At 34.2% G+C, this 26,328-nt stretch overlaps 3 protein-coding genes across 4 annotated transcripts; all 3 read left to right on the plus strand.

Annotated features, from left to right (window-relative positions):
- The first annotated feature begins 1,422 nt into the window (after positions 1–1,422).
- On the plus strand, positions 1,423–3,080 carry LOC118027635 (heat stress transcription factor B-4). Its single transcript, XM_035031032.2, has 2 exons — positions 1,423–1,832; positions 2,333–3,080. Exons 1-2 carry the CDS (start codon positions 1,584–1,586, stop codon positions 2,900–2,902), a joined length of 819 nt encoding a protein of 272 aa, XP_034886923.1. The 5' UTR covers positions 1,423–1,583; the 3' UTR covers positions 2,903–3,080.
- A 10,538-nt stretch (positions 3,081–13,618) lies between these two features.
- On the plus strand, positions 13,619–17,767 carry LOC118027609 (F-box protein At2g32560). Its single transcript, XM_035031003.2, has 6 exons — positions 13,619–14,831; positions 15,031–15,110; positions 15,176–15,199; positions 15,246–15,394; positions 15,815–15,889; positions 17,445–17,767. The coding sequence occupies exons 1-6, from the start codon at positions 14,136–14,138 to the stop codon at positions 17,630–17,632; spliced, it is 1,212 nt and encodes a 403-aa protein (XP_034886894.1). The 5' UTR covers positions 13,619–14,135; the 3' UTR covers positions 17,633–17,767.
- Positions 17,768–22,700: 4,933 nt separating this feature from the next.
- LOC118027603 (Holliday junction resolvase MOC1, chloroplastic) lies at positions 22,701–26,304 on the plus strand. 2 transcript variants are annotated; one of them, XM_035030997.2, is made up of 6 exons: positions 22,702–23,342; positions 23,704–23,809; positions 24,628–24,680; positions 24,902–25,033; positions 25,403–25,475; positions 25,759–26,304. In XM_035030997.2, the coding sequence occupies exons 1-6, from the start codon at positions 22,941–22,943 to the stop codon at positions 25,842–25,844; spliced, it is 852 nt and encodes a 283-aa protein (XP_034886888.1). In that variant the 5' UTR covers positions 22,702–22,940; the 3' UTR covers positions 25,845–26,304. The 2 variants fall into 2 exon arrangements, with proteins under 2 accessions (XP_034886887.1, XP_034886888.1); XM_035030996.2 differs by lacking the exon at positions 25,759–26,304 and having other exon boundaries at positions 22,701–23,342; positions 25,403–25,752.
- The last annotated feature ends 24 nt before the right edge of the window (positions 26,305–26,328 follow it).

The following is a 26,328-nucleotide window of genomic DNA, read 5'->3' on the forward strand; positions in this document are numbered from 1 at the left end:
ACTAAACCAGAGAAAGAGACAAGAACCCTAAAATAAGACTTTTAAATCCTTTACAAAAACTAAATATAAGAATCTTAAGCTAGGAAATTCATGAAGTCTTTTAAAATAATCTTTATCATAAAACATTCCGGGTTCAAATTGAAGAAGTGCAGAACAGCCGTGCATAGCCGAGCAATCTTCCATTGAATAAGTTCTGTACACGAACATATATAATTTGAAATATTTATTTTAAAGGTGGGCAGTCCTGTAATGTTCAAAGAAATAAATGATTAAAGTTGAGGAATGTTCCGACTACACACACACACACACACACACATATATATTCCTATTATATTTTCATTAAATAATTAATGGGGGGTGGGGAGCTTCAGCTCATGTCGTTATATATCTTGATCTATCGTAATAAATTTTTAACAAGCTAGCTATAGGGTGTATTGTCCAAGGCTTAATTATCTGGAAAAAAACATAAATAAATAAAAGCCTGTGAGTGCCAACTTGCTTGCCTCCCTTCGCTGATCACATGCATAACAAGCCAGAATTCATAGCCAAGTTGAAAACCCTTTTGATTCATTATTTCAGAGAATACATAATTACGACTTCTGTGCAATCACAGATTAAATATATAACTAGGGCTTCTCGATGCAGCCTTTTTTTTTTTTTTTAATTTTTGATTCACTGGTCACTGGTGAATGTAAGACTCCAATAAATAGAATATAGTGTTCCTTGATGACAGCAAGGGTTAAAGATAGAGATTCAAAATATGTATTCGCAAGCTTCCAAGTTTCAGTTCTAGAGAAGAATATAATGTCCCTCCTAGGGTGGAGGAACCATATCTTAACATCATTAATTTTCTAAACCAGCTAGTGAATTTGGATCTTTTATGTCTGGGACAAAATGAAATCTCGCTATATATATATTTGGGCACTTCACCTTTTCTAATTTCTTTTTTGTAAGGAATATCATAGCAAAAACCTCCAAGAATTCTTTTCTGATACTAAGAGAAGTTGCTATACTGTATGGCAGCATGGGTTATGGCGAACATCAAATAGGAACAGATTTGTCCTTGCATGGAAAGACAATGATTCTAAACCATCATTTGGGTGTGCCCTAATCAAAAGAAAAGTTCATGAGCTCAAGATGCATCTTCCTCCACTCACTTCAAAGAAAAAAAGGATGCATCTTTCCCCGCCTGCTAGCTGCTAATAGTACTGCAGCCAAGGCGCAAAGGAACAATCAATAGCTAATTAAGTGCTCATATTGGATCTTATAATTATAGTATTTCGAGAAAAGTTCAATACTATAATTTACTGACATGGTCATATGCTTCTTAAAGTTAGAAACTACGATGAGAGAGAAAGAGAGAGCAAAGAGTGGCTTTTATTTTAGTGACATGGCCATATGTTTCTGTTTCATAAAGTTAGAAAATTATAATGAGAGAGAGAGAGAGGGAGAGGGAGAGAGAGAGAGAGAGAGGAGCTTCTTTAAACACATTGGACTTGCAGTTGTGAATATTGAGGGTAAAAATCGTACTTGTAGAAGAAGTGCATATCATCTGCTTCCTCTAGTTTAATTCCCAGCTGATAATGGCATTTACAGTGGATAGGTTTGAAGAGATGGTGTTTACTGTGGAGTCTCAAAAGGCAGTTCCTGCACCCTTCTTAACAAAAACTTACCAGCTAGTTGATGACCCTCTTACAGACCATGTTGTGTCTTGGGGTGATGATGAAACCACCTTTGTCGTGTGGAGACCTCCTGAGTTTGCTAGGGAACTCCTCCCCAATTACTTCAAGCACAACAACTTCTCAAGCTTTGTCAGGCAGCTCAACACCTACGTGAGCATCTCCCTCTCCCTCTCCCTCTCCCTCTCTCGCCCTCTATCTCACTCGGTCAAGGGTACTTCTAAAATCATCTCTAGAGTCTACTGGTTAATGAGCAGCAAGGTAAAAGCTGTGCTAACTAACATGGCTGCTTTTCCAGGGAGTTTCTTAGTTTTTCCAAGTAGGCAGGTCGCTCTCATTTTAGATAGCTTGACATCTACCAGTAATTTTACTCAAAATCTCTTCATCCTACACCACTCTACTTTTGAAGATCTTAAGCACTATATATGATCTAGAGCACCAAAATACAAAATACTGAAGGACATATCAATCCCAGCTAAACATAAATATTCTGCCCAAGATATATATAGCGTGTTAGTATTTAATATATGGTAATCCGTATTAGATGACAAAGCTTTCTAAATAAACCAGCTTTCACGAAACCAGTTTAATATTTTTACTTGAGGATCTTTCTTTTCTTGTCTTTCTCTTATTCTTCTGTTAATACCTTGCAGGGATTCAAGAAGGTAGTAACTGACAGATGGGAGTTTGCAAATGAGTACTTCAGAAAAGGAGCAAAGCAGTTGCTATCTGAGATTCACAGGAGAAAAACATCCCAGCACCATCAGTACCAACACTACCCTGACCAAGCAACCCAATTTCTCCAATCAGAAGATCATGGTTTTGGTTGGATTGATCCTCCATTTCCATCTCCGAAACCAAGTGTTGATCACATCCTAACTGCCCTCTCAGAAGATAACCAGCGACTGAGAAGGAAAAACTGTATGCTTTTATCAGAACTCTCTCACATGAAGAATCTCTATAATGACATCATCTACTTCATCCAAAACCATGCAAAACCAGTGCCCTATGAGCAAAAGGCTTACAACACAGTACCTAAGCTTATAGAGCCGGGTTCTTCATGTCAAGATCAAACCATTTGTTTTGGCGTTCAAAGGGCTAAGAATGGTGTTTTGGGTAAGCATTCATTGACATTTAGTACTGAGGAATCATCGAGTCCAGTGAAGCTTTTTGGAGTCCCTATCATTGATAACAAAAGGCTGCATCCAGAAGCGATTGAATAGCAGGAATAATATTGTAGTGTCTCCTTTGATTAGCTTCTACAATAGGATCTAGATGTTGTCTGTAAGAGCTATCAGAAGAGGAGCTACATATGTACACAAGTAGCTCAAAGTTCAGTTGGATTTAAGCTACTTCATGTTAATTAGCAGCAAAGGAAGAAATTTCTTCTTTTTTCTTTTCTTTTCTTTCCTCACAGACCTGAAGCAAAATACCGGCTTCTCCGACATTGATTAAGAACTAGCTAGAGTACTCTATCAGCCTTGTTTTCCTTTTCTTCCAAAATCCTTTAACTTTTCCTTAATCAAATATGGGATAGCTGTTACCTTCAAGAACTACATGTTACGTACACTATATACTAAGAGCAGAAGAAAAAACTTTCAATGTGTTATAAAAACTAAGTATATGAATGGCAATGCAGTAACTAAGCGCTTAAACTCCAATTAGTTTTCTCATCTAAACCTGATCACATATACAGGACATCGCTGCCTTAGCTATATATATTCTTGCTCAATGCTCTATAGTAAATTCACAAGGGCATCTAGCTCCCAAAGAAGCTTTTTATTGCCTGCTCTATTCATTCACTGTCTTCCACGCAAAGAACGCGCTTGTCTGTCTTCACTCTCTCGGGAAAAAGAAATGCTAATGTCAATAAAGAAACATGAAATATTAGTTTCACGATTTACTCAAGCTTTTCTTTGGAATACTGTACCGTGCAGAACGTCTTAAAGTAAGTGAAACAAGAAAGAAATATCGCAGCAGAGAGAAATTAGTATTTGGTCACTGGCCATTGACCGCTGATCAATTATTCTTCCTCCTTTAAAAGGAGAAAAAAGAAGAATGAAAGAGAGGGTTCAGAGAAAATAAGTGGAGGATGGAATTGAGCAATCATGTCATGCTTTAAGTTTGACATTCATGATCATGTGGAATCTAGAGATTTACCTTCAGTTTTTATCTGAAAAAGAAGAAAAGAGGCCCATTAAAAAAAAGGTGAAAATAGTAACCCGTTTAGCCATTGGCTTAGGCAATGTATAAAGAGAGGGGAAAAAGGAAGATTTTTCGTGTTAAAGATTGCTTTGGGATTGTTCTATAATGCGATTCTTTGTCATGCCTCGAATTTGTTTCCCTTCTTCTTGTGTAAGCTTTTTTTTTCCCTTTTTATGCTAATGCTGTTTTCTTTTTCTTTTTCTTTTTCATTTTCTTACCAGAACTTGAAATGAAGCTTGCCTCATCCTTCTCTGCTTTAAACATATATGGTTATGAGTACATGTAACAAAAAATTTGAATCATAATTTCTCTATAATTTAGAGCTTGGAGGATGGAGATCCAAACTTACAAGTTTATTTTTTGGTGGAAAAGAATTAGACTATATATGCTCGAATTTTGTGGAATGATTGAGGTTACAATATTAGTTATAGCTTACCGGTAGATTAAAGGATAAATTCAAATTGTGTCTCTGTAGTTTTGATAATTGATCATATTAGTCCCTCTATTTCATTCGTATTTACGCAATATCTTTTGTTTTTTTGTTACTATTCACATATATATTGTCTATATTCGTGTTTATTTTTGCCTAAATTTTACCAAATCAATGAATGGATCGTTGTGTCGTGTCGATGGCTTAAATCAATTGGAAAAAAATATGAAAAAATATTCACCTCATAAATTCAGTCTTCTCTTTGAGGTTCATTGGGATGGTGGTTAAGGTTGATAGTGTTTCTTTGCTTTTCTTTCAAATAAAAAGCATTGGCTTATATTCAAAAAATTAGTAAAAATCTAGAAGGTGGCAAGTAATAAGAGCTTGGGATCAAAAAGTTTGTCCCCTCATGATCTTAGATTCAAGCCACGTGGTTGCTAATATGATGGCTACTGGAGGCTTATATAGTTATTAACTTCAGGGTCGTGGAATTAGTTGAGGTGCGTGAAAGCTAGCTTGGACATCCTCTTTAATAAAAAAAAAATAGTAAAAATCCATTCAATTTCAACCGAACATGTTAAAACATTCAATCCAACTACTTGGAACACATATATATCTATTCCAAATTAAACTATTTATTATTCAATTTTTAAGCATGTTGTTTGATATAATGTGATACACTTTGTATCTCGATCGATGCTATTAAAAGGTACTTAGAAGAGTTTTTGTTTTTGTATTTAAAAAATGTTTTTAATTTTTTTTTATGATTTTAATGTATTGATATAAAAATTAAAACTTAAAAAATAATAAAAATTATTATTTTAATATATTTCTAAAAAATCATATTTATTTCTCATCTATCCTCCACCAATAACGTGGTATTCGTTTTCTGCAAGCCCAGCCACTTTTTCAAATTACGTAATTTTACGACATCTGAATAACTGAGGCCCGAACAAATTTATATTTTCGGTCGCTGGAGAAGCTTAAAGGCCCAAATAGTAACCAAGCTTTCCCAGTGATGCAGCCTAGTAATTAGCCCATAATAGTAATTTGCAATACCTCGTGCAATCTTGTTTACCACTTATTTTCTTCCTTATCAATGAGTTGATCATGCCAGTGATGAAGAAACTGCATACAAATCATGTTAATCCTAAGACTTTTTTTGGACTGAGAGACTCGCCTTCTCTATTTATCAATCATGGGCTGACTCAGCGATCCATAAAAACCTCGCTTGATCTAGCAGGTAAATCTAGCTGTTTGTCGATCTAGAATCGAATCCAAATCAAGTTTTAAACTTAACTATTTTAAACCTGGTCGATTCAGTGCTCAACCAGCGTCTTTCCTTGGGAAAACTACAGTGTGGGTGCCAAGAAATCGTAGTCGATTAGTTCGAGGGAGGGCAAAATCTAACGCTGTCTTGTCAAATTGTTGGAGTGTATCTTCAGATGGATTTGGGATCTGGGCTTGAAACTAACTCAATTGAGTTTTAACTAGGACGGCCTTCAATCTGAACGGACTTGGAGTCAACATTTATTCTTTCTTTTTTTCTTAATGGGCTAGGGATTAGCGTCTTGGAAGCTCATATAGACCGCATCTAATCACTCCTCCCACTTGTTAAGACCAATAAAAGAGGGGAAATTTCTTACTGGGAGGTCTCGAAGTGGAATGGGATTCAACAATGGAGAAGAACAGCTCTGTTAGCAAATAGAAATTTCTGATTGGAGATTCTTATTGAGATATAGACTCGGTGGCCTCTCGAGATTTTTTTTGGGAAATCTCTCTTCCAATCCTAGAAGGATGGAGTGGGATTTAACAACAGAGGAGATTGACCTGCATCCACCGGGCCTCCGACAAGGAAAAGGAAAACCTAGAAAGCCCGACTATGAGTTAGGTACGATGGTCCTTTCCCACCCTTGCCAGATGCTACTTTAAAGCAGCATTCATTCATTGGTATTTGGTTCACGATCGAGCGATCACTTGTCTTGCCAAAATGGGTGGGGTAGCTTCTTCAAAGGCTGCTGGGTTTGATGGATGAGATGCTTAAACTTTAGGGGACAAGGCATCAAAAGATTATGTACCTTATGGAAATCCTTAAGTAACTAAAGCAAAAGATGCCTAAATGCCCTTTTACCTCATCTATGATCCGCATGATGACACCTTCATCAAGTCTCTCTTTCCCACTCATATGCTATTTGCTTCCTCATCCATGGAGAGTCTCAGCGAGAGGGAAAGAAGAGAGAAAACCCACCTCCCTGTGGGGTATGTCATAAATGCCAGCAGGAAAGAACTCGAGGCAATCAAACTGGGTTTCTGTTCAGACAAGATTCCCAGGGTTCATGATTTTCTTTTATGCTACTTGGCTGAATGCCACATTGACACCCGTCTTGGTTTTGGATGCCATTGGCTAAAAAGAAGTTGGTGGTGTCGAGAAGTCATGGTTTGTTCGATCCCCACCATTTACCATCAATGGCTCTTTATACCATACCAGAAGAAATGCTGCAATTTATACCATATCTAGTTTGACGTCAACTTGCTTTCATGATCTTGTGCTGTGTTTTTCTTTAATATCACATTGCATCACCAGCTAACCACTCCACCCACCAACGAAATGTTGCTTTTCATGGTGTCAATCTAGCTTGTGGCTTGGAACTCTAGCTTGGTAGGTCTAACTTTATCCACCATTCCAACTCCTTCAAGTTCTGTTATCAAGCTTTTTTGTCTGACCACTCCATGATCCACTCCAAAAGGCTCGAACCAACAATTTGATCGTCACCCATTTGCTCCCAGTGGACACAAATATAAAACAATCTAACCACATCATGCCAAGGCCATAAAAGTTGAGATGTTAAGAATACTTGTTTATTAGATCATTGGATGCTGGATTCACTGTATAACAAGTGGTCTTTTAGGTAGATAAACCCTAAGGTGGTGTCCTGGGCCTTTCCTGGTTCGACGACAGCAAGTAGTAGCCTTGTGTTCTTAATTATAACTTTAGTAATTCCTGTACTAGGATGCTAATAAAGAACAGATGTATCTTGTTCCTTGTGACCGTGCCTGCAGAAAGTGCATTAGCCCTATAGTTTTGTAATTTCTGAGTGCCGACATGATTAAACAAAATATTTCATTATATTTGCAACATGCAATTACTGATAGAGAAAGGATACACCCTTGCAGCTCTGCTGAAAAGGACCTGGGATGAAATGGTAGACAAGCTCGGTGCTTTAAGCATCACTTTTATCTCATCTGTTCTCCATTATGGATCCAAATTATTAATGTGTCATCATCATAAACCCACACTCAAAGATCAATTTGTTACAAATAAATCTCCTTTTTTTGTCCTGAACTGTGCTAGCTCTAGTGCTCATCTTGATCTTGGTATCTTACCCACCATCATGATTAAGAAATTCCCTAGGATTCATCAATAAAATATGTTAATTAACGGTCACCTATTATTTAACCCATGTTCCTGTATTGTTTAAATGGTTGTTTTTAAAAATTATTTTTAATTTAAAAGTATATTAAAATATTATTTTTTATTTTTTAAAAAATATTTTTTTATATCAACACATTAAAATAATTTAAAAACATGAAAATATTAATTTTAAATAAAAATATTTAAATTCTAACCGGTTTTCATTGGAACACAACGGGGTTATAATTGTAAATTTTAAGAAATGAGATTTCTTTGACATTTTGTAATTCCAAGATAGTTGATTCACAGTGGATTTGGAGTATTTTGTGGGTTTTTAATTTGGATAATAAATATATATTGCTTTCACATCGTATCAAATCATTCAGTTATTGCATTTGAAAATCCTCATTCTCGCATGCTATCTTATAGCGGCCTCCTCTTCTCGAGTCAAATTGAAGCTGAAGGGTTCCAGATGTTAAAACAATGGGGAGGAACACCAATTTTTTTAATTTTTTTTTATTAAAAAAGCAAATTATAATACAGAATGTTCGAAGAGTTGATCTCACGTTGGGGGATTTTTATCCTGTTCGTCGTTGAATTTTGACTTTTGAGAGGGAGATGACGTTAATTAGCTTAATCTAATTCATCATTAAGTCAATTTCAGGATTCAAACCCTTAAATTGGTTGACCTATCAAATTTAAATAGGTAAATAAACATAACAGAGTAAACTAAATTAGTTGATAATGTTGAACACGAGTTCCAATCGATAAAAGAAGTGATGGTAGTTGGTTCATATCTTAATATTACTTAAAAGTCAATGAAAAAAAAATCTAATCCTATTTAATTTTGTATTTTGAGGGTTTATGATTGGTTGGTAAATTAATTTCGAGGTGTTGAGAGGATATTTATAAAGTTTTTTTGTTTTGTTAAAATAGGTTATAAAATAGAACTTTTGAGCAAAATGTTTGCACTGATTTTTTTAGTCACAATATCTGAGTAAACACAAGTGACATATCATTTGCTCTTAAAAAAATAAGACAAACAATACTCTACTTAGGGTGTGGGCCTAGGTCACTAAGCCTACTTGCCTGAATTAATTTTTTAATAGGCTTGAATATGCTGGCCTTTTTATGGGTTTTTTTTTTTTTTTTTGTAATTCTTTTTATTCTTTATTTAGGTGCAAGATAATTTTTTTAAAAAAAAAACTATTAGACCCGGTTACATAAATTCAAAAAATATATAGTTTAGCCCTATGTTATCATTAATATATTTTATTCAACTAATGTAAAAAAAAAAAAAAAAGCAATTTCATCATTTTTTATCATTTAGATTAAAAAAATAATGCCTAATTATCACCACCACCACCTCATTATTCATCTTTGGTTGGAACTAGAGATTAAGATTTCATGAACAATCTTTAAGAACGATATGAGAGTGATCCTTGAAGTTCCCCATGGAATTTGCAGGAAGAAACTTGGGAGGTAATTAAGGGCACCTAATGGTGTGCGCAGGATAAGGTGAATTGCAGCTACAAGGCAAGGGCAGCGGTGCGCTCCTTGCAAGCCTGCAGGCAGTATCCTTCCTCCTCAAAGGTTAGCTTTCGGGAATTGGATCCTAGATTTCTGTCACAGTTGTTCCTTTTCTTTTTTTTTTTTGGCAAATTAGCATAAAGTGACATCCGGCACCCCCTCATGATTTTCACGTGCGTGGCTTAAAATCAAGCTTGTTTTTCTTATTTTTTTTTTAAAAAAATATTTTGTTAAAAATTATTCACATTTGTTAGTTACCATATCACCCAGAATAGTTTGATACCCCTTTGTCTTGTAACACCCGGCCCCTTATATTTTTTTCTTGATGAAAAATTATTAGATTCATGCTTTTAATGCATTTTTTTGTGTTGAAATATTTTTTTTACATATTTTTTTTATTTTTAATTGCCCTATTTTCTCCATTCAATAAAAAATATTTTAGTTTCAAGCAAAATTATATACATTATTTTTTCTATTGTCTTTGAATCTAAAAGCCAAAATCTTGGATATTTTTTTTTTTCATTGTACAGTAAATAATTATATTTTGTTATAGTAACAGTTTTTTTATTTAAAAGAACTATAATAGTTCAAGTTAAAAAACATTGTCAAGAATGACTACACATGACATTACATAAAAAAAAATAGTCTGTTAAAAAAAAATCTTTGAGAGTAGTAAAATAAATGTTATAAATTCAAAAAAAATTAAAAAATAAAAATTCAATTTGCAGGCTTAAATGCGTCTAAACATAAATAAGAGAGTGTTTGAAATTAAGAAATTAATTGTTTTTTTAAATACTTTTTTATTTTAAAAAATTTATTTTTAATATTAATATATCAAAATAATTTATAATTATAAAAAATAATTTAAAATTAAAAAACTAAAAAACTTAATTTTTTTTTTTAAATAGTCTGTAAGTGTTGATGGTGTGACATTGAAGTCAAGTCACCACTTTTTTTTCATTAAAAAAAATGTCTTTAAATTCTTATTTAATATTTAAAGTTTTGTTTGAGGTTTTTTTTGAAATATTTTTAATTTAAAAATATATTAAAATAATATTTTTTATTTTGAAGAATTTATTTTTTATATTAACATATAAAAAATTAAAAAATATATAAAATAATAATTTAAATTAAAAAAATTAAATGTATTTGAACTGCACTAATCATCCAAAAATAATTTTAAAAACCAGATTGAAATGATTAATAGACACAAAAAACAGGTTCAAAAGTTTTCAGATCTAGACTTTCAAATCGATTTAAAAAATTCATGACAGTGATAGCTTCAAATGATGGACATTTTGATCGATGCGGTCGCCTAGAAAGTTCCCCTTTCTTTAATTTCTCTCTCTTCCTTTTATTTTTATCATTATTTTTTTTTATTTTTCAAATTTAAGATTAATGGGTTTTTTTAATACGAGGAATTTCTAAATAAGAGAAATATATGTTTATTTTTAATTATTTTAATTTGCACGTTCTGGATTCGCTTATACAGTCTAATGGTGTGTGCGTTTTGTCAAGTGAAAAAACGATGTTTTAAAGTGAAAACGACATTGTAATACCTCATTTTTATTATATAGTATTCTATTCTATTATAAATATTCACACGATCTATTTTTTATATATATAAAAATGACATGAATTGTTTCTCTACAGAATAATCATCACAAATATTAGATTTTATTTTGTTGCATATTTATTTTAGATTCTCATATATATATATAAACACAGTTTTCACAACTACTACAACAACAACAACTCAGTACAATAATTTCACCTTCACTAAAAAAAAACTATTTTTTTTTATAAAATAATATATTTTCATATAAAATAAACATACCTCTAGTTAGTACTGAAAAAAAAATCTAATAAATCTAAGTTAGTATGACCTTGTTTTTTTAAAAAAAATTAATTTCAATCAATGTTACAATATTGATATTTTTATTTTATTTTTATCTATTTTTATTATTACTGTTTATTTATTAGCTAACATGTCTTTTTTTTTTTCTTACTGTATCAATTATTGTTTTTTAAAAAATAATTTTCACTTATATATATATATATATATAAATGAATAACTACTCATTTACATAACCGACATTTCAAGTTAGCTACTTGTCTCGGTTCAGTCGTGTACTTCTAATAAATTAAATGTTCGACGTTTAAAGACAAGAGTGACGATGTAAAGTGACGGGATTAGCCTTATAACTTTCAAGCATACCATGTGCAATTATAAGTGCATGAGATGCATAAATAGTAATGCAACTATAAATATGTTCTGGAATCTAGGATGCCAAAAGGAGATTTATAATTTTTTTCCTGACAATAAGATATATTTTTAAATCAATCAATAATGATAAATCTCATTTCTTATATATTGGTTTAATTTTTTTAAAATAATAAAATAAACAAACCTTCTTCATAATTTTACCCTCTGCGAACCCAATTCGCATAATAATTTCCAATCATGAACGCAAGGTTGAGCTGGAAAAGAGAAAGAAAGAGAAAGAAGGGAGGAAAAACAAAAGAAATAACAACGACAATGCAAGTAAAATATATTTTTTTAAAAAAAATCCTTGACCAACGGGGCAGATGTTAAGAAGCCTTGCTCGCTTGCATAATGACAACCCACAAACCTGCTGAACCACTAATTGCATATTTGATATTCTGATTCCTGCTATCCTAACCGTTTCCTTTTCTTGGTCACGTAAATTTCCCTCCATCTTTATTTTTTTCCATGTTCAGAAAAAGAAAGAAAGAACACAGCAATTGAAGAAATAAGGATGGATTTGAGTAACAGTTTTGCTTCGCATCCACGCCCAAAAAAGAAATCACTTTAACCATAACCTCTCGTTCACTCGATCACATAAATACTATCCATTGCTAGTACTTTGCTATATAGGGAAGAGAGAGAGGCTCTTAAATGGGAGGTGGAGCAGAGTTTGATGAAAGAAAATGATGGATTAGGGTGAATAAAGGGGACCACACATTTCTGATCAATCATCTTCTTCAATAAATTCTCTCCCTCCGCACCTTTTTCTCATCTTTTTATTTTCTACTAGTGTTTCTTGTGTCTTTGGTTTTTAGATTTTAAACAGGTCTGGGTAGCTTGTTGGGTGCACCTAATTGTGGTTCATCTCATCTAACCAGATCTGTATCTCATAACTTGTTGTTTTTAAAGCTTAAAGCTCGTTTCTTTCGTGTTTCTACTCGCCGGATTTCAGATCTTTAGAGAGATATGGGTCTCTGTATCTAGCCTTTCTTATCCTGCTCTGGTAATAGTTTTTTTTTTTTTTCAAGTTTATATTCTTATTGGGATCTTCATGTGTCAGAGGCCCGTATCAGATCTGAATACCCCACCACCTTCATTAGTTCTCCTCTTAGGTTCATCTAATACAACCCCCATTTCCTCTTTTTTTGATTGACAGCTGTTTAAGCTGTCTGTACTAAGTAGGGGTGTTCAAAAAAACCGATCAACCGATTAAACTGAAAAAACCGGAAAAACCGAGAACAAAATTAACCGAAAAAACCGAACCGATAAAAAACCGAATAAACCGATTAAAAAATTAAAAAAAAACCACCCGGTCCGGTTCGGTTCCAATTTTAAAAAGCTTAAACCGATTGAACCGGACTAAACCGAACCGGTTTAAAAAAAAGTATAAAAAGAACCATCCATAACCCTAAATCCCACTTTCCAGCCGCCAACCCCCCCCAGCCTTCCCCTTTTCCCCTTCCCCTTTCCTTTTCAGCCTGGAATCACTCACTTTCTCCACTGGTGATGAGAACCAAATTTCCTTTTCACCCTTAAATCACTCACTTTCTCCACTCAGCCTTCTCCTTTCCACTTCCCAGCCTTCCCCTTTCCACTTTCCCTTCTAGTTTCACAGTCCAGATGTGAGGGAACCATCATCTTGAATATATTGTCGGAAAGCTAGTCGTACCAGGAACGAGAATACCAGAGTCGACATTACAAGGATAGATGGGATGAAAGGCGAATACAAGACTGCTGCAAGATAGCAAGTAGCAACCATTGAACTAGGCAATCCAGCTGCCATCAAGAGCGAAGGAGAGTCAGTCTCGGACTGGCTATCGAGAAGCAAAGCAGCCGCCTTCACTTGGAGTCGGAGTTCTTTCTGAATGGTTCTCATCACCAGTGATGAAGATCAGTCCGGTTTTTCTGGTTTTTATGCTAAAAAACCGACCCGAACCGAACAAAACCGGTTCGGTTTGAACCGGTTCTCGGTTCGGTTTGAATCGGTTCTCGGTTCGGTTCGGGTTATATTAATAAAGAATATTATTTTCCGGTTCGGTTGAATTTTTGGGTTAAAACCGGACCGAACCGGACCGTGAACACCCCTAGTACTAAGTAGCATATTGTGGTGCAGTGGTGTTCGTAAAGGAGATAAGAGTTGAGGATTCCACAATTTCATTTTGGATTCCTGAATTGGTTTATGTGACAATTGACATCTCACACAAGTGAAAAAAGTCTGTTCTTTGGGGTGTTTATAGATAGAAGAAAGATTTCATTTTTCTTTTTAATTTAATTTAGACTTTTACGAAGGAGGAGGCCCACTAGTGGGTTTGGTGGGCTTTCTCTATACCAATAAAACCCCATTTTATGAAAGAAAAGATTATTCCTTTTTACAAGATCCTACTTTGTTAAAATCAATCTTGTTTTGTTTTTTTAATGCGAGTGCTGTTGTTGTTGGAGGAGGAAGGAGAAGAGAACACACAAATGGGTTTCCTTTAACTTCCCCCCTCTCTATTTTATTTACCATTGCTTTTTTCCCATTATTGGTTCTTCTATTGATCTTCCACTACTTTATCTAACAATTTATGCCAAACTTGAGTTTGACCCGCAATACAATACCTTTTATCTCTAATGCTACTTTACTTCTTCATCACTTGTTTCTCCTTCATCCTGTTTTTAAAGCCCCTCCCTCTCAAGCCTTTGCTTCTATGGGCAAGTGAAATAAGATTGTTGTCATTCTGGTTCTTGAAGGACTTGTTTCTCTTCTCTTATTTAGGTTCATTGAGGAATACCCTTTTGAAAGTTTTTTATATCAATATAATTCCTTTAAAAACATCAATTAAGAAGATGAGTCCAAGTTCAAGTGCAAGAGCAGAAAAAAACGCTCTTGGTGATGAGACTGGAGGGATGTCTGTTTTGGACTTGCCTGAACTGGCCTTGGAATGTGTTCTTGAGAGGTTACCTCCTGCTGGGCTCTGCAGCATGGCAGGTGTCTGTACTTCTTTGAGGGAAAGGTGTGTGAGTGATCATTTATGGGAAAAACATATGAAGCATAAATGGGGCAGGGTAATTAGCCCCGCTGCTTATAGGGAGTGGCAATGGCATTTAGCTTCGAGAAAGGATCTCGGGAGTTGCAAACAAGGCAAGCCAAAATGGTTTATGAGGCTTCTGTCCATTTTTTGGCCTTCTTCATGGAGTACACCTAAGGTCGATCCCGTTAACAATAGCAGGCAGAGGAGTTCTTTGCCTGTTAATTCAATCATGTCCTGGTACCTTGCTCTTGAGACTGGCAAGTTCTGGTTCCCTGCTCAAGTCTTTAACCGTGAGGTATTGATCATGATCGTATTCTTTTTTGTTTCCATTAATTAATTAGCTTTAATTTTACTTAAAAACTGAATAATTCTTTCTTCCTCAAGGCTACAAAATCTATAATTGTGCTCTTAACTCAGTAGCCTCCAGAGGATTGATGTGTTGGGCTTTATGAATTTTCATCCCTGGTAGTAAAAGTTCTTGTGTTGTATTCCAGAACGGGCACGTTGGATTCATGTTATCATGCTATGACGCTGAACTTAACTATGATCCCCGGACGGATACATTTCAAGCCAGGTGATCGAAATAATTTTCTTCTTGGCCATGATTCTCAAAAGATTTTTTACTTTTGGACATCATAGCTACTATCCAAATGGGCGTTGTAGATTCTTAAATTAGCTTTTTCTTTTTCTGTAAAAGATGTTGTTTCTATGTAAAAATAATGAATGGCCATGGAAAGCTTAGAGCGCCATCTGTTGACACCTCTCCACATGATCTACACATCTCTGATTACTTGCATGATTTACTCCCTGGCGATCACATTGAGATTCAGTGGAGAAGAAACAAAGAATTTCCTTATGGTTTGTTCTCCACACCAGTAACTTGCTACTAATCAGAATTTCTCTATGTTTTATCAAGGTTACATATTTGAATATTAGAGTATTAACTCCATACAAGAAGAATGATTCAGCTTTAATCGGCTCATTATTGACTACAAAGAAGAGTTGGAGACAAGTAATTTTATATTGTTGATCTCTAAAATCTAGGGGAACTTTTTATCATACAAAATACTCTTCTTGTCAGTAGGAGCTAGAGACAACAGAGGCCCTATTTTATATTCAAGTCATTCTTTTTGAATTTGCTATAGAACCTGCCTACATAAACGCAGAGTCCTTTTAACATGTAGACACAAGTGTATGTTGAATATATTAATTATATGAATCAGATTTGAAACGATTTAATGTTAATGTTTGATTAAATATTAACATGAATATCTGTAGGTTGGTGGTATGGCGTTGTAGGTCACTTGGAATCATGTGATGGAAATGAAAATTATTGTCGGTGTCATAATAGCGGTAAGTTCATTTTATCTTTTCTTCGTATCAAGTACCACTTTATGCTCCATGTGATTGCCTAGAAGATAAGATTTTGAGGAATCTTGCTTTTATTTTGTCTAAACCATCTTGCTTAACACAAAAATAACACAGTTTTTGTCCGGCTTCATGTTTACCAACATTAGGTGAAACATTTTGAAGAGAGAATGAAAGAGAGTTTCAAGCAGTGCACTTGAATAATATTTTCATTTTTAGTGAAAGATGCAATTAACATCTTTCCTTTTAAAATATGTATGAGATTAATATAAAGTTTACTTTCACTGATTGGACCCAGTTTTGGGTTTTGGGCAAGTCCTTTTCTTGAATTCGATTTTTCAGTCTATGGACCACTAAGTTATACTATTTGATTGGTCCCAAACGACAAATCCCTATCAAAATGTCACAGCGTCCACCAACATTTTGATAACCTCTGTCTAGTGGAATATTTATGGCCAACCACATAGAAAGAACTTAATGTCTTTTATAGGCCTCCCTTTGTTTGTTAAGTTGGAACAGCTAGCTGGGGCTGCAATAAATTTCCCATTGTAAGCTTCCAATCTTTCATTCAATTTTTTGATATCCTTGCTAGCTTAATGGACTTCTGTTGTCTTGAAGTTAAAGACACCACTTGATGATCCGCTAGTCAAGTTACTTCACCAAAAAGAAACTGCTTTTGGCCAACTAGTTGCAACTTTGATAAAAAGAGAATGTTTATGCCTCTATTTGTGCTGCAAAGAATCCAGTCTTGTTAAAAAATGTGAAGTCTAGGTTTTACACTGGATATAGAACTCTTATCCATTTGTTTTGACGATGGACAAATGGTGAAGCTCCTAGTGTTCTAGCCCTCTGTTAACTGATGATAGGTTTTCAATCCGTGATTGCAAAAGCCAAATTTATTCGCAACTTTGTATAGGTCATGCATGCATGCTAATGAGATGCCTGATTTTGGTTACTTAGCTATCATGAGGAATCTAGTAATTAATGGTCTCGTTTTTCATATTTGAGAAATGATGTCAATTCATCTAATGTTCCCCTTTTTTTGTGGTCCATTCCTTTTTCTTAAGTGGACAAATTATGATTTTGACTCCAAATTTTGTATCACCAGTCACTGAGAGAGAAAAAAGGCATGCATGCGCACACATAATGTGGTATCGTGGTAGCCTTTTTTTTTTGCCCAATCATATAGAAAAAATTGTTTGATTAGTCAAATAGTTTTTTTTTTTCCTTTTGCATTGGAAACTTTGGTTTTGTAGAAGCTAAAATAACGTGCTTTTTATTCATGAAAACTTGTTTTTCATTTATTTTGCATGTAAAAATCCATTTCGAAATAGTTTTAAGAAAACACACTTTTTAAAACTTATTTATTTAAGAGCGCAACTAAAAGTGTTTTTTTTTAAACCGAAACCACAAAAACTATCACAATGTCAAACACATACAATTACAGGCAACTGAGGTGAAAAGCTACTGCATACTAGTTGAATTTTGGCTTGCTTATAATCCTTTTAGTCCCTAACTAACATAAAATTTCTGCAAACAGAAACTGTAGTGTTGGAGTTCCACCAGTACACTCCTGGCTCACGGTGGAGAAGCACTACGGTCAACAGGAAGGAGCATCGAGAGGAGGGGAATGAGGCAGATGGATTTTATGGAGGGATTAGAAAGCTATATAACAATGAAGAAGTTTTCAGGTGGAAGAGGCTTTGGCCGACTGAAGTGTTGGAATAGGCATTTCTTTGCAACATGAAAGTTCCATGATTAACTACACGAGTTTAAAATATAGAAGCCTACATTTTATCCAAAAATGAATTTCTTCCTTGCTAAAACCGTAATATAAAAGAAGAAAATAGGACTTATAATTTAGCTCCATGAATGCGGTTGCCATTATCCATCGTGTTTCTAGTCTCTCCATGCTTTATTCGAGGTGGCCATTTCATGTGATCCTGCAAATTATGTAAACATTTACGAAGTGGTATATAAAAATTTCAATCAAAGCTCTCATAAGCTCAATATTAGAGCTCGAATCCTTGCTGTATCAACTTTAATCATTCAGATCTTTTCTGGGATTATCTTGTGGTTCCTGTGCTGTTCTCAGTGATGGACCGGTGTCTAATATCACATAACCAGAGAAATGAAAACGAATGTACAATTTCAATGTGATCACGAGCAACAAATAAGAAAAATATAGCTCTTGAAAGGGGAAAAAGAAAAAGAAAAAACCAATGTCTGAAACGTCTGCATGTCCATTATTCCATTAAAGAAGCCAGTAAAGCAATGCAAGTTTTAATTATGATAAACAAACAACAGGAAGAGGAAAAAGGTAATCCATACATCGAATTGAATACCATAATCTCCATAAACACAATGGGATAACCTTCTAAAATAGTATCTACAGCAAACAAAATGGGTTTTTCACTCAGCACATTTTGCTCCATAACCCATGCATAAAGACAGCTTTGGCATATAATGTGTCGGTGTTACCTTAGTTATTTTAGACACTCCCTTCTCCTCATTGTGTGCCACTAACCCCACAGACTTAATGCTTAATTTCCTCTTAATTTTCTGATTTGAAACTTCCACAGTTTGTTGTGTTTGCTTATTATTATGTTCATCACTTTTGCTCATAGATAAACTCCCGTGAAGAAAGTTTTTCATCCTCCGCGTCTGCTTTCTCTCTCACAAGACTCTCCACTTTCTTTGGCATTGTCTCCTGCCTTTACCATGGGCTCTAGAAGAGTTTGACTTATAGGACCCGATCGTTCTCACTGGTGATAAATGCGGCCCATCAAGTCACTGCTGGCTCGTAGAGGCGACATGGACCGAGCCCGTCTATGGTTGATTTTCTGCCATTTTCCCTTCCTTTCTCCCTTGAACTTCAAAGCTGCCATGAATGGATCGAAATCATCGATTCCACACATCCGTCGTGAAAACGAAATTTTAATTTTTGCTATTTGGGACTCGGGGGATGTCGGAGTTGAGCTGTGACTACCAAATTTGCCATTGGTAGGTGACACGGCGGAGGTTTTAGTGGCATGACCTTACCATGACAAAAATAACTCATCCGCAAATGCCATGGCAGGAAATGATTCCTTATGTTGTCTTCGGTGCTTACGTTGATCTTCCATTGCGTCGTCAAATCTCATACTGTCTCCCGAGTGAATATCATCGATATTGAAACGTCGACTGTATCCGAATTCAAAGTCATCCATACTGGGATTTGCATCTTCATATATTTTCGGTGTGGTGGGCTCGGATTCAAGATCATATGTAGCATCGGTCGACGTCCCTTTGGTAGGACTAGTAGGTGCTCTATAGAAATTAACAGGTATTGTTGTCTAGGTTGAACCCTCGTGGACTTGTGGGTGCACTCGTAAAGAAACAATCATTTGAGATTTCAAGCGCCATGGTTTGTGTGGTCAGTATAGAGGCCTTGCCTTGGATATGCCAAAGAAATAATTCCTTTTTAGCAACAAGGGCTGCTTGAAAATGAGAGTGTGGAGAGTTTTGCTCCTGAAAGAGGGCAGACGCTACTGTTGCATATGCATATGAAGGGTTAGGCATCCTCTGGCTTCCAAAATATTATCCTCCAAAGATTTTAAACGTATAAGAGAAATTAATTCTCGGTGACTGTCTCTACAGTCCTGTCAACTTCTACCACATCCCCGGTCATCATTACGAGTTTCTTACACTAGATATCCTCGGTCAACTACTAGATTATACCTAATCTCGACGTTTTCCAGTATTATATGACAAAATGTGCTTCTTCATGATTTGTCTTAATGCCTATCCCTAACAGATCAAAATGCCTAATCTTTATAGTCACGGACTAAAATGTGGCTCGAGGGTTAAAATGGGTTGCTCAACAACAGGCTCGTGGCTATTTTCTGGCAAAAAATGTACAGCTCATTAAACTAGAAGATGGTGACAGTTCACGATTAGTTCTGCTATGGGTCAGAAATCACATAGGGTTCTAGAAACAAGAATCCAAAGCATGCAAGCATAGTGCATTTTTCTCTCAAATACAGACAATAGATGATTCATGTATAATTGACTGAATGAGTTGATAAGACTAAAGGATTAAAGTTATATCAGTGCATGAGTGTACTGTTTTCAACAATCAGACCCGTTTCAGCATCCACTAGTTACATACCGCGATGCCGCGGGTTAATTATTTTTTGCATTTCAAAAATAGCCAAGATTTAAAAGTGTTAGGGTTTTTTTGTAAAGTTATACCCAAGAGTCTTAGTTTTGGTTACATCCCCTGATCCAAGAATAATATTTATAATATTAATAATAACATTAAACTTAGGTTAACCTTAGCATAAAAGTATTTGGACAACAATACCAGATCCAATAGCATTGGACGTGGGTCTGGCTGTAAGATCATGCCATAAAAGTATTGATAATTAAATAGATTAGTTAAAAAAAAACCAACAGGAAGAAAAAAACTTATGAGAAAAAAGAAAAAAAATATATGAATTAATTGGGTTTAACCCTTCAAACCAGGTTAACTCCGGCATAACCTTGAATTCGCATCATGAAAGTTTGATAATTAAAAAAAAACAAATTAATGGGTTACCCATAATTAATTGGGCTAACTCGTCAAACCAGATTAACATGTCAAACTCAGAATTCATGTAATGAAAGTTTGATAACTAAATAGTAAAAAAACAAAAGACATCAACCTTTTCACTGTGAACTTCACTGTGCAGTCCACAATCAAAGCATAAAAACAACAAAAAAACAAAAAAAACTAAAGGCATCAACCGAAAACTACTTAGAAAAAAAATTAATATTAATAAACTAAATTAATTAAATAAAATTAATTGAAAAGAAAAAGAAAAAAAAAAACCTCTAAGAAGAAAAACTAAATATAAAGAAATTTAACATTAAAACTAAACTAAATGAAAAAAAATAATTAAAAAAGAAAAAAAAAAGAAAAAAAATTTCAAGTTAATTGTCAAACCAAGTTAACCTGGGATCCGTGTCATGAATGTTTGGTAACTAATTAACAAACTAAACTAAACAAAAATTAATTAATTAAAAAGAAAAAAAATCCGGGTTACCTCGTCAAACCATGCTAAACCCGTTAAATCCAGGATCTATGTTATGAAAGTCTGATAACTAAATAAAAAAAATTTAATATTAACAAACTAAATTTTAAAAAAAAACATTTATGAAAATAATAAAAAAAAAAATTGACGGGTCAACCGGAATTAACTGGGTTCACCCGTGAAACTCGGGATATGTGTCATGAAAGTCTAATAACTAAATAGAAAGAAATTTAATATTAACAAACTAAACGAAAAAAATTAATTAAAACAAATAAAAAGCAAAAACAAAATTATATTTTAACTTGTTAAACCAAGTTAACCCGTTCAATCTGATAAATGTGTCATAAAAATCTGACAACTAAAAAAAAAATTAAACATTAATAAACTAAATTAAACAAAAAAATTTTGTTTAAAAAAAAAGACAAAGGAAGAAGCAAAAAAAAATCCCAAAAAACACTAAAAAAAAGCTAAAAAACCTAAGACAACTTAAAAAAAAAAGACCTAAGAAATCAGTGTTTTACTGTGAAAATAAAAAAATTAATTAAAAAGAAAAACTGAAAAAAAATTGAGTTAACCCATTAAACCTGGAATGCGTGTTATAAAAGTTTGAGATAGAAAAAATTTAACATTAACAATTTGTTTTTAAAATATCCATTAAAAAAAAAACAAATAAAAGATGAAAAAAAGAGTAAAAAAAAAAAATCTGAATTAATTGGGTTAACCCTTAAAAAGTTAACCCGTCAAACCTGAGACTCACGTCATGAAGTTTGATAATTGCGTAAAAAAAATTAACGGGTTAACCCATAATTAATTTGGTTAGCCTATGAAACCCGGTTAAACCATAATTAATTAAACAAAAAAATTAATTAAAAAGAAAAACCATAAAAAAAAAATTTGGGTTAACTCGTTAAAGCCCGGAATACATGTTATAAAAGTTCGAGATACAACAAATTCAACATTAACAAAACAAATTTTTTAAAAAATATCCATTAAAAAAACAAAGAAAAAATAAAGTAAAAAAAATAAAATTCAGCTCAGTTAAAAAAAATGAAGAAAAAAAAAGCTTAAAAAAAAAAAGAAGCAAAAGCAAAGCAGAAGCAGAAGCAAAAAAAAAAAAAAAAAGGAGCAGGGATCAGTGTTTTAGTATATTTTACAATTCTCTCAGGGAGAAGGAAAGCTCTTCCAAAATCTAAAGTAGATACTGCCCCTCATGACTTTGAAAGATGTAGAGATGTTTTTTTTCTTTTTTTTCTCAAGATACGTTGCTTATTGGGAATTGGAATTAAAATCAAATTCTAGCTCTATCCCTTTCTTTTTCAACCCATCTTTGAGCATCGGCAGGGCTTTGATTGCTATCCCAAATTATGGTATCCATGCCAACGATTATGATTTTGAGAATTTATTTTAAAAAAAAAATTATTTTTTTATTGATTTGATATGTTAATATTAAAAGTAATTTTTTAAAAATAAAAAATATTTGCTATACTTTCCAACAAGCTTCTAATTTTCAAATTAATATGAAAAACAACACAATAGCGTGTTTTTGACAGTGTGGTAGCGATTGCTTTTCAAATAGCTTTTCGTGCCGAAAAGCATGCCAATGATGTTTTTTTATTTTTTAAAAATTATTTTTAACATCAACACATCAAAACAATCCAAAAAATATAAACCGAACTCAATTTTAACAAAAAAAAAAAATTTAGGCAAAACGCAGCGGCACCATGAAGGATGAGGTGGGTATTTGTTTTTTAAATTTTCTTACCAACAAAAAAGCCAACAAATCTTGTCTCTCACCATCACTTCCATCACAGATAAAGCTACAGTTACAGTCCTACCTCTGAACCAAATAGACCCTAGCCTGGAGGCTCAGGTCAGGGCTGTGTTGGAAAAAAGGTGGATCCAACAATGAACCTTTAACATTCGAACTTCCCTGCCTCTTCCGTTTACGCCACAAATTTCTAGCTCTCAAACCATTCAATCGCATGGAAACCCTCCAGATTAGACCACAAAACCTGCAATCTCTAAAACCCAAATTCATGAACACGCGCTTTTCAAGACTCGTCATCAAACCCTTGAACCCTTTTTTATCCACCCTAAAACCCTTCTGCACTACAAACTCTTCAACCCCTCTTCCTCTAAAAAAGACCACACTTCCAAGAAACAGAGTAAAGGTTAGGGAAAAAGTAGCCGATGCTGCCCAACTTAAACAGAATTGGTTAGACTCTCTCACTTTTCCTTTACCTAACGAGACTGAGACTACAAATTTGGGCGGAGATGATTTGACCCGGAATAATGTGGGTTCCAATTGGGTTATTGGTGTTGACCCTGATGTTTCCGGTGCTTTGGCACTATTGAAAATAGACGAGTCAGGTTGCTCTGCTCAGGTAATTCCTTTTTTCTTTGATGACCCATTTTGGTTTTTGACACAGAATGTTGCTTTGAAGAAATTTGGTGAATATATTTTTTAAAGTTACTTTATGTCAGATAATAATATAAATCATCTCACACATAATAGCTTAAGTTTTGTTGACACTGTCCTTGGATAATAATAATGTTTAGGCGGGCCTCATATAATAGCCTAAGTTTATGGTTTGAGATGATTTTTTACCCTCTCTTTGGATAATAATTTGGGCTGAGACGGTTGTTTTACATTTTCTTTAGATAATAATTTGAGCTGAGATGGTTGTTTGACATTTTCTTTGGATAATAATAACGTCTTGTGTTAATTGGTGGTTTGTTTGGTAGGTGTTTGATTCCCCTCACTTGAAAGTAATGGTTGGAAAAGGAATTCGGAAGCGATTAGATGTTAAGTCTATTGTTCAATTGATTCGTAGTTTTGATGCTCCGATTGGTACGTGACTAGTTTTTTGCAAAAAAATGTTAAATTGTTGTTGGAATTGTTATTTGGTGCAATGAGGCAATACTCCATAATTGTTTTCATCATCTTGATGTTGTTGTTATTATGAACATTTCATGTTTCTAACATCATAGCCTACTGCAACCGGTTCGAGATTATTAATGTCTATCTAATTGAGTTGAGTTGAGTTGCGATTTGTTTGAGATTGAGTCTTAGTTGAGTTGAGTTTTTATGTTTTACAACACTTTTCAGCTGTTAGATTATTTTTTATTTTAATGGCCTTGGCTAGGTGGACTCAATTCCTATCTCTTGACTGCTATACAGAAACCTCAATATTAAATTAAGGGAAAGGGCCTTACAGAACTTGATCTGAAAAATCCAAGTTGTGAGATGTGGTTGATTGTGGGACAATGGGCGAATGTGAGACTTTTAAAGGCAGTGTTTCCTTAGTAACTTGATGAATAAATCATAAAATGATAGTTGCCATGATTTTATCTGAAATTTTTGAATTAAAATCATGAGTTAATATAAAGAATTAACATAAATTATTTACACATGAAATACCGGTTTGAATTTATGGACTAAAACTACAGATCAATTAGATATTGTAGTTGTTGGCATTTAATGTCTCTACATGCTCCCTTTGGTAGGAGCATAACCAACCTTTTTACAAAAATTCCTTTTCCAGTATACCCAAATTTGGTATTATTTATATGTGGTTCTGATGCTTATGTGTCTTAGTTACATTTTTCTACTGATTTTTTGTTTCCATCATTGAGAAAGTTGGACAAACCACACTTCTCTTATTTCAGGAACTACTGCATATGTAGAACAATCAACCCCATTCCCACAAGATGGGAAACAGGTTAGTATGACTCCATAGATATGTTTGGAGCTTGGTATTCTTTATTAAATGACATCTGTTTCTTTCTTTCTGCTTACAAAACTTTGTTCTGCTCAGTGTAACCTCATCTCTGAGATAACATCATTAGCAATGTTTACCTGGTTTGACATAACCCTGAAAAGAAAATGATAAGGAATGAGGAAGGATACAGCACTGAAATATTTTCTTGTTGTTAAATGAAGGGATGGTGGAGTGGAGGATTTGGTTATGGATTATGGATAGGGGTGTTAGTTGCCTCAGGGTTCTCTGTAGTTCCAGTACCATCTATGACATGGAAGAGTGATCTTGAACTTGCTGGAGGCAGGTGTACTAAGGTCTGTGTGTTTTTTAATTCACGCTGTAGTAACTCTTTTCCTAACTTATCTAAGGTGCAGGTGTACCAAGGTTCTAGTGTTTTTTAGTTCACACTGAAGTAATTCTTTTCCTAGCTTATCTAAGGTGGTTTCAAAATTTTATGCAGAACTTTTCTTATAATCTTCCAGGAAATTTCTTGAGAGTAAAATTATAATGCAGACCTGACCATGGAGTTGTCTTTTTAAGTGAAAAAAAAAATGCAAGCTTATTTATTTTCTGGCCTCAGCCACTATATGGAAGGATGTGGTTTTTCTTGCTTGTTCTTACCAGCTCTCGTGTTTTATGTCAAGTCTGATAGTTTCTTTTACGTGAATGCTGGATTTTGACAGGATGATAGCCGAAGAATCGCATCAACATTGTTTCCATCATTGAGTCCCTTGCTAGAAAGGAAAAAGGATCATGGTAGATGTCTCCTGAAATATATTGCCATTTCATGGATTCCACCAACAAGCCCGCGATGCTCTTTTAGTTGTCTGTTGTGTGCCAAAACGACAAAATGGTCCTTGTTAAAGAAGCTTCCTTTTATATCACTAGCATACCCCCATGCAGTTACTAGTATCATTTTACTTGTTAAAGAAGCCTCAATTACTACTATCAGAGAAAAATGACTTTTTTTTTTTATGAACTTGTGCTAGATCTCCTTTGCATAATTAGGACTTATTTCATACCATCTCATATTTTGCAGGAAGAGCTGAGGCTTTACTCATTGCTGCATATGGAAAAGGCATGAAGTTGAAGAACTCATCTTCTGTCTTAGATGAATTGCCTTAAAAGTGGCAAATTGTGTGGCCACTCACTTCCATCAGCAGGTGCAGCTTTATTCCCTGCTGCATATAACCATATGGAAGAGAATGGTTAAACAAGTTGCGTGATGTGAAGACAGATGGTTGAAGCAGCTTAAAGAATTTCACCTGTGAAATTCTCAAATCCAGGAAGTCCGAAGAAACATAAAAGAGACAGGATTCTTGAAGACTCTTGGAAGACAACTGATAAATACGATTCATGAAGACTGGAATGACCATTCGTTATTGAGTCCTACATCCTATGGTTTAGAGTAATGGAAAATCGAAGATTGAAAATGAAAGACATGTTATTCTTCTTCCCTATGAGTGATCCCTGTGGCAATTCATTGCATTTTTGCTGTTTTTATTTATAGAATTTGATGGCGAAATTATATATTGGAACTCCATTGAATGATATTTATCAATTGCGAAACGATATCACAGATACAGAGCTCAGTGTTTCATTTTCTGGT

The sequence above is a fragment of the Populus alba genome, chromosome 9, assembly GCF_005239225.2.
Source record: "Populus alba chromosome 9, ASM523922v2, whole genome shotgun sequence".
In the NCBI taxonomy this organism is placed as follows: Eukaryota; Viridiplantae; Streptophyta; class Magnoliopsida; order Malpighiales; family Salicaceae; genus Populus; species Populus alba.

Coding starts and splice junctions, on each gene's coding strand:
- LOC118027609 (XM_035031003.2), top strand. CDS start 14,136: ATGCTACTTTACTTCTTCATCACTTGTTTCTCCTTCATCCTGTTTTTA. Junction 14,832..15,030: donor CTCAAGTCTTTAACCGTGAG/GTATTGATCATG, acceptor GTTGTATTCCAG/AACGGGCACGTTGGATTCAT. Junction 15,395..15,814: donor AAACAAAGAATTTCCTTATG/GTTTGTTCTCCA, acceptor GAATATCTGTAG/GTTGGTGGTATGGCGTTGTA.
- LOC118027603 (XM_035030996.2), top strand. CDS start 22,941: ATGGAAACCCTCCAGATTAGACCACAAAACCTGCAATCTCTAAAACCC. Junction 24,681..24,901: donor TCCCACAAGATGGGAAACAG/GTTAGTATGACT, acceptor TGTTAAATGAAG/GGATGGTGGAGTGGAGGATT. Junction 25,034..25,402: donor CTGGAGGCAGGTGTACTAAG/GTCTGTGTGTTT, acceptor GGATTTTGACAG/GATGATAGCCGAAGAATCGC.
- LOC118027635 (XM_035031032.2), top strand. CDS start 1,584: ATGGCATTTACAGTGGATAGGTTTGAAGAGATGGTGTTTACTGTGGAG. Junction 1,833..2,332: donor TCAGGCAGCTCAACACCTAC/GTGAGCATCTCC, acceptor AATACCTTGCAG/GGATTCAAGAAGGTAGTAAC.